Raw genomic sequence first — 8,406 nt, 5'->3', positions numbered from 1 at the left:
TATATATATATGGCTCACGGAATATAGAACCCCAACAATGGCCTTGGCCACGCAAAACGGCTGGCTTTAAATCTTTTCAGAACTCGTATGCATACTTAGAGAGTACGAACACCATGAATTAATACCTTGCTTGTGCAGTTACCGTAAGATTACGACGGCAAGCATTATCCGAAGCAGCGGTTTACTCAGAGGCGGTAAGGGAAAGCAAGTTTTTTCAGCTGAGTCAAAAGATCAGAGAAAGTGAAACGAATAATCATAACCCAAAACCTAGCCAACGAACGAAATGGAATGCTTTTATATAGAAGGAAAACAGCGAATGGGCATCTAACTAATTTGTAAAAGGGCCAATTTTTCCCGATAGCCTCTTTCAAGTTTCGAATCCTTGAGGTTAAGATGAGAGGGGTTGTACCTGCGAGGCGATATCAAAGACTTCCAAGTGAGGCTAAAGCTCATAATATCGAAGCTCTTTTGAATTGATTATACTTTGTATAATCGTGCGAATCACTTGCAATCGATCGTATACATGGAAAAGTCGAAGGAGAAAACTAGTATCGGACGTAGCATACAGTCTGTAATATGGACCGTTTCCTGATATTTGTATGTTTAATATATAGAATCCATCTCTCAAACACGTCGCTTTCCAGCGACTCGGCAATTTGTATCTAGAATATTGGATAGTTGGAATATATCTATTCGTTAATTATTTCTTTACTAGCTATTTTCAACAATTAAACGTTGCTCAATTAGTTAGTCTTTTGCATTCAACCATGAGCTGATGGTTATTTAAACTTCTAAGGTGACGTTTAGGAATTTTATTTGGCCCAAGAGTATATTTTGTTATGCTTTGCGTCACCTTCTATGTAGGTACATGAAACAGTATACACAAAAATAGATATATTTTCATTTTTTCTTTTATTATTGAATTAAACACATTTTTTTTTATCGTTTGTATTTACATACTTTAGAGTCTTATCGTTAGCATTATGACACGGATCGCTTTGTCACGGATTCAGTGTTCTCTATCTCTGGTTTTTCTGAAGGTTAAAGTATATTGACACAGTCGATTTTTAGCAGTTTTTGTTTTATTTGTTAACGAATAATCTTGCTTACTACATTCCTTTTCTACTTTTTGCGCGCGCGCTTTTAAATTTCGCGTGTGTCTTATAGTTCTTTTTTCATTTTTTTTTTGTTTTAGACATTTAGATGGCACAGTTTTTATTTTAGCTTTGTACACTCTTCACGCTCATCGGTCCATTTGCATGTTTCGTTTGTGTTAGTAGTTATTTGGGGATAGGAAGCTTTACGATTTATAAATACTTTTTTTCTTTTCTGCAGTGGCTGAGATTCGAAGCGGATCAGTTGTTTGACTGTATCAATGCAAACAGGTGTCAAACGTATCAAGCTACCAAGGTATTTGTTTTTGGTGCAACGAACATCACTTTTTACCGTGAACATTTTAAGCAGATATATGTAACACTCATGATTTGATCAAGGTGACGCTGCTAGATGCGAATGATGAATACATATAATCTGATTTTGCAGTTTGAAACTTAGTAGTAACTTTTTCTCACCTACATCTATCGCAGTATGCCTTGCTTATCCTACTGCGCGATAATACATGCATCGTTTATTGGCGCGCTCAACTCGTTGTTCAGGGTCTAGCTTGCTCGTACCAAACCGAAGTTCCTGAACGATGTACTTATAAAGTGACATAGTATTGTAATAATACATACACATTTGTAATACTTCGTCAAGAAAGATCAGTATTATCCAATCTGAAGCACGCACCACCTGCACAAAAGCTTGTCATACACAGACATCGTAGATCGCTGAAAACTTAAGACACTAGTGAAAACTTCAGTTCTGTTAGGCCGTGATAACGTGTTTAGTACATTACATTTGGTATTCACTATTCCATCTGCTGTTTTTGTGCCCTACCCCGTCACGCTCGAAACATTACTGTAATCATCATAATTACCCATGTGTAAGCGACAATGGAAAGGTGCGGCTCTTTCCGAAGTCAAACGACTATTGTTGACTCTGGCAAGTGTTCGGCATTGCTAGTCAATCATAAACGCCCAAAATCGAGGCCTAGCACAAAATCGGACACCATTGGGCTTTGCTTCGCTTCTTCTCCCTCCCTAAGGAGTGCCATTAATTAATGAACGTATATTCCCTGCTTTCAATTCGTTCCTTTCTCTTGTTGACCGCGCTTGGCATAGCTATCCGTGGTAAGCGCCCTGATGCCGCACGTATCATCATGCATTATATCTCGTCTATGTACATGCTTCGCCGTACGCGATTGAAGGCGGCAATCGAGAGATGGGTCTTCGGCCATCAAGATGATTACGCCAGCTGAGCTTGGCTTCGGCCTGCTTAGACGTAGAACTGCTCTACAGCAGTGCAATGAAAGCCATCACCTCGATGGCCCTTATGATTGTTCTTACTATCATCATTGTCATCCTCGTTATTAACATCATTATCGAGCTAGCTTGGTTTTGTATAACCTTATGGCTCACCTAATTATATATAATATAATAACTTTCTATGTATATATATATATATATATGTATATCGTGTGTTTTTAACCTTCTTCTGTGTATCTACATTGAAGAAAACATGGAAGCCCGTTGTATTGGTTAGTCTATTTGTTGATTAGTTAGCGTAACATCTGTCTGATACAAAGGGTTTGGTAGCAGTTGCCTGTGCATAGCATAGTTACTTCTGAGATGCGTAACTGATTTGCGATTCAATCAACGTAGACGCTTCCCAGAGCTTGTAACTCGATTACTTTCTAAACTCGGTAAGCCTATACGGTCCAGAGCCAATCCTATAGCGATTTTCTGAAATAAACCACCTCGTGACTCCTTTTATCCGTTTGAAAGATAAACGCCATTTCCAATTTCTTTTTCAAAGTATCAATAGAAGCTGCTATTTCATGTGCCGAGTTGTCCATTCAAGTTTGGGCTAGAAGCATCTTAGAAGTAAGGGTTAAAATCATTCAATTCAAAACAATTGCATACATTACAATACAATATATTGTTGATCTTGTGATATATGGTAGAATCGTACGATCTAGGTGCAAATGATCGCCACAAATTGCCGTTAGGGTAATTGGTTTGCTTTTCTCTTTCTCAACTCAAAACTTCAACCTACTTCTTGATGCTTCGACAGCTTATATGACTACTCGGCTACAGATTGGTAACAGAAGAAGAAGAAACTTATAGATATTTTCCATTGGTGCACCCTCATGTCTACCTTAGGACTTATAGAAATATCCCGAATGCCCCAACTGCCATGTATGATCAAATTATTTATAATGTTTACCAGTCCATAAGCCATAACCGGCAGCTTTCACTGTATAATAGAGATTCTGCCGTTCTGTCATTTTTCAGGATGTTGTATGTCGTTATGTTTGGTGTTCAACGGTACACACAGAGCCGTGTACATACATTGTGCACCGACGATATGAAGAAATAGAAGTAATAATAATCGGTAACAATTACAATCGTATTATTGTTTATGCATGATAATGTTATAATAACTATCGTCACGATTGAAAATGTCCCTGTTCCATAGGCTGTTCTCCTATTTTTTACTTCGATGTCTGCAGTAGTAGTTGGTTTGAGTGCGTTCATAAATTGCGTGGAATGAAGCAATACGATGCAATGGGACTTTTCGTACAATCTGTTAATCTGTTATCTTGCCGTACATGACAACCGACCGGAAACTAGGCTGAGTAACGACAACAAGTGAAAGCAAATTTTTGTATTGCTCTCAAGGATTCTCAAGGATTCAAGTATCGCTGTGTTTTCGGGGGGTTCGGCATTTCCGAGCGCTATTTGATGTGTTATGTCCTATTGTGACACCGTTGAATGGTACCTACAATGATAATAAACGTAAGCTACACTAAAGAGTAACAAGATAGAGAAAAACGACTGTTTTCCCGACTTATCGTGATCACCTATGTTGCTCGTTGATGACACGAGCGCACCGGCTTTGCAACCTCCAGAGATATACGGCGTCTCGGTTAAGGGTCATGTGCTACTTAGGCCGATCACGGAATTTTCTGTTTTGGTTCTATGAATATTACTACTAAAGATTGGATGAAAGAGATTCTTGCATCACATTTCGTCGTTGATTCATAATTTTACCAACTCTTAGATTGCGCCCCTGATTGCTACTGGATATCTTTTTCGGCGTTTCGACTCGAGAATGGCGTATTGTAAAAACCAGGTATCGATTTTATCTGATCGGTGCATCGTGTTCCCCAATTCAACACTGGGTTATATGCTATCAGCAGACGCGATGCGTGAATGTATTTATATCTATGTGTATAGCTTTAGTTTGTCTAGCTGTAGGAACACTCAATAACAGTAACCGTTGCTGATAAGCGGTGCTATGTGTGTTAAACAATACAAGATAATATTAGTTTTGCTATGAGAATGATGAACCAATATAATAAGCACTGTAGCATAACAAGGGCTCTATAGTCTCTCTTTCTGCACACGGTGTTATTAGTATCATTAGTAGTTTAAGCTGGCTGACAACGATCACAACATTCTAGTAGAGAGAAGATTGATCATTTGTAGGAGTGTGACAATCCGGCAAATACACACAATAAATAAAACAACACATTAATGCATTGTTCTCAGTTTTACTTATCTTGACATTGTTCTTTTTCGCTCTGGCAATAATACGTACACCGATTGGCAAGGTTGAGGGGGCAACAACGCTTTGATTATAGAAGCACACATCGGCCACACCCAGTCTAGAATCTAGTTTCCTATTCATAACGTGATCACGTATATGTGATTTGAGTGCGCCTTTATGTCGAACCGTTGGATCCTGCTCATCGTCCGAACCGCGATTACGCCTATTAAAAGGCTAAAATTCACTGAGTCTGCTTCATAACGAGTGATACCCTGGCTGTCATCGCCGAGTCCGTCGAATCAAAACGTATGTTACGCTTAAGAGTACCGCGCAGATGCGGGGGTACATGGACAGGAACTTAGGAAAACAGACAATACATGCATTTTTCTTTCTGTTCACTTTACCGAGTTGTCGAGAGCTGTAAATAAGAGGAACACTATGGATTTGTATTGGATGATGTAGACATGTTATTGGCTAACTATCAGGTTGAGAGTCGACGCTGCAGACAGGAATGATAAACTCTGGTAAAATCCTTGGAGGACCATACAGAGGGCTAGCATCGCGGTATAAAACAATGCTTTCTTTAAGCGGATTGCTTTGCGTTGCTATTCTCGTACATGTGTTTGGGACTGCTGCTTCTGCTGTCAACTAGACCCTTTTCGTTTGACCAAGCTGCGCTTCGGCATCCGCTCTTCTTCTTCTTCTGTCTTTACCTCTTTTTTGTCCCCCTTTTGGCTATATCCTTCTTTAGCATCTTCTCATATTCTATTTCTATTCGGGTATCTGGTCCTCGTTTGTCTATGCCTTGGACAAGAGCCACGTCTCACCTCTCTATCCTTCAATACCTCACAGTCTAGGCCCGTAGCTTCTCGTGTGTATATCTCTCTTCTAACATGGTTTCTTTTTTTCTGCATCTGTGCTTTAAGTGAATATCGATAGCTATTTACAGTTGTCTCTGTTTTCGTTTTTTGTCAATGTCGACTTCCCGCTGTACACCGCAGGATTGTCTACCCTTCGCTCACTTTGGACAGCAGCGAAGCGAGACGACACTAGTTCCGATTCTAGAATCTCTATTCAAGTATCTGTTGTCCCTGCGCGCCTCTGAGTACTTCAGTGGCTGGCTGTCCCTTGCTTCTATTTTCGTCTATCTTTCTGTGTAGCTCAGGTGTTGTATTCGCCCGATTTGTAGTCAGACGCTCTAGACGGTTCCCCTCAAACCTGTCTCGTCCTTGCTTATCTTGTGTTGCGTCATGCGCCAATACGATGCCGAACTACTACTTTGTTCTGAAGTTTCTCTCTTGAGAATCGAAGCAATGCTTCAGCGGATTCTGTCTCGTCAAAGGCTAGCATCGAAGGGTTTGTGAGCGACGCCTCGGAAAATGTCTCCTCTTATATACTTCAGAATGGAGTTTCTATCATAGGTGTTGCTTTTGTACGCGCGTCGTTGTAGATATTTGGGTAATGAAGGGACCGGACTATGCATATGTTGTTGTCGCGTCCTATTGTCTGTATCTATATGTATACATCGACAACCTACCTACTTGCCTACTTTCCTCTTTCTCAAAATCGGAACATGAAAAGGGATGTCAGATAACCTGTAACCGCGTAGCTTGCTGCTGTTTCAGCGAGCTTCGTTGTATATTCATTTCTCCTGCAGTCGGCTATTTTGCTTCACACTTCTGCGTGTTTTTCATCGTCCGGAATCCGCAAAGGGTTGGAAAATTATATCTATTGAAAAACTATGATTGCCTGCACTCAAGTCGACTGGATCTTTTATACGCTGTTGTTCATCGACGCACTAATATGTCGACCTTGCCACAGATCCCCTATATTGGGTATGTGCTTGTGTAATTAAGTTCTAGATCATCGTTCGCCTGAGCACAGGTTAAGTTTGCCGACCCAAAAATTTCAACATTATTAGTGATGAAGTGAGCTAAGTGATTAAATAGTACTGTAACACGATGTTTCAATAGAAACAAGAATTCCAATACGTGCATACGTCTTTCAATCACCGGTCTTTCATATTCGCCTATACTATTAGTCCTGTATTTGTATATGTGTGCTTTCGAGTATTATATAAACGCCAAATAATTTACTTGCTCTATTTTCATTTTAGTTGGGGTCGGTAGATTTGGTGCCTCATGTGTAGGCTAATAACACAACAGGAAGATAACGAAAAACAAATTACGTGCAATATAGAAGAATATATGCGAAACACGAAGAACTGACGTACCTCGTGTGCATAGCTCACATGAAGCTCTCGCTCCACACACCTTTGCAATACAATTGAGGTGAAAACTGTTTTAGATATGTACCATTAACTGTACGTGGAAAAAGCAAACATTTTTCACACTAAAAAACTACAGCTCAAACAGAACTTGTCAACGCCAACACCTCATAAATCATATGATAGGTTTCCTTAGTCCATTAATGCTTGCTGATTGATACTCTCTTAATCCAAGGGGACGCACGGACACCGCGTATGTCGAGCCGTAATCCATGCGGATACATACTATTCTAATATGATGGTGCATTATCTTGACCCCCCCCCCCCCCCCTAACGTATAAACAAGGTGACGCCTACCGTTGAGTCGCTCAGTTATTGTAATATAACGAGCACCGCTTCACTTACCAGTACGTTCAACTGATGGGTATCGTGTCCTACGATATGATATAATGGGGTTAGTCGTGACAAGCACTATTCAAGTATTTGTGATGGGACTAGATTCTCGTGGTAATACACGTCCATCATAGTGCTGCTCCCTTTCTGCAGTTGATCCTAATCGTTTCTCGATCATTTTTTATATAGTTCTCGTTGTTATTTTTTCAGATCTGTCGTAAGCTGTACTGCACTGCATTGCTTGTTCTTTACGCGGTACGATGAATATATTATACATCGCATTATATGTAGACATATACAAACATGTCTTCTATAGCTGTGCCCAGCACGTATCATATTATTATTATTATTAATTATTATATTCGAATTTTAGCTCTATCTGCTATCTGCTAGATTTAATAGTTCAGAATACATCACGAGGGCATTTGTGGACGTTGTTCTGAAGATTGGTCGCCGTAAGCCATTTAGGGGATTTCGGATTTGACGCCATTGCGCATGACAAGCTCTCGCCGTTTCGAGAGGCACCCAAAAACCGCCCCAAAAACAATGAATGTCGCGAACATAAACACCATCAGCGCAAAAAGCTCGTTCGTGATCATCGGGGGTACTGGCGGGGCAGCCGGTAGCGAATTAGTGGCATTGATCATGAATCCTAATGACCATCCCAAGCGATAACCACTTTCCTGTAATACAGACAGTAGAAAAAGCATTGCAATAACACATGGAAAACGATGTTCTTCTTTAACAGCTTCGATTTCAAACATTGTATGAATCTTATTGGTACGTAAATTAAAAAAAACTTCGCGAATATTCGATCAATACACGTAAAAAAAACCCGTACAGGCCTCAAAATATATATACGAAGCTATACGATACCGAAGAGTCAGTGCGCAAACAATATCTTTTTACGATAACTAGCGGGTTTCTTAAGACGATTGTAATCGCTGGAACAATGCGAAACTACAAAATCGGTGTACAAACAATTTATTTGTAAATAAAATGCACTAGAATCGAACATATTTTTAATATGAAAAACACGTAAGCAGATGTCTGACCTGCAGCTTAATCTTCGCTAACACATCTTGCAATGGAAGCTCCGGAGAATCTTAGCATATAGAATTACCTTTATTTTT

The 8,406-nt window shown here is 39.9% G+C and overlaps 1 protein-coding gene across 7 annotated transcripts in view; it reads right to left on the bottom strand.

The window, feature by feature from the left end:
• Positions 1-892: 892 nt before the first annotated feature.
• LOC111251791 (uncharacterized) overlaps positions 893-8,406 on the bottom strand; it is a 134,863-nt gene continuing 127,349 nt past the window's right edge. For all 7 annotated transcript variants that reach the window (XM_086989821.1, XM_022808809.2, XM_086989818.1 and 4 more), the window contains one exon: positions 893-7,956. In XM_086989821.1, the coding sequence (XP_086845947.1) occupies positions 7,738-7,956 (219 nt within the window). In that variant the 3' untranslated portion in view covers positions 893-7,737. The remainder of the gene's footprint in view (positions 7,957-8,406) is intronic.

This window comes from Varroa destructor, unplaced genomic scaffold (genome assembly GCF_002443255.2).
Source record: "Varroa destructor unplaced genomic scaffold, Vdes_3.0 BEIS01000005.1, whole genome shotgun sequence".
Classification (NCBI taxonomy): domain Eukaryota; kingdom Metazoa; phylum Arthropoda; class Arachnida; order Mesostigmata; family Varroidae; genus Varroa; species Varroa destructor.
This window is presented reverse-complemented; position numbering and strand designations above follow the sequence as displayed.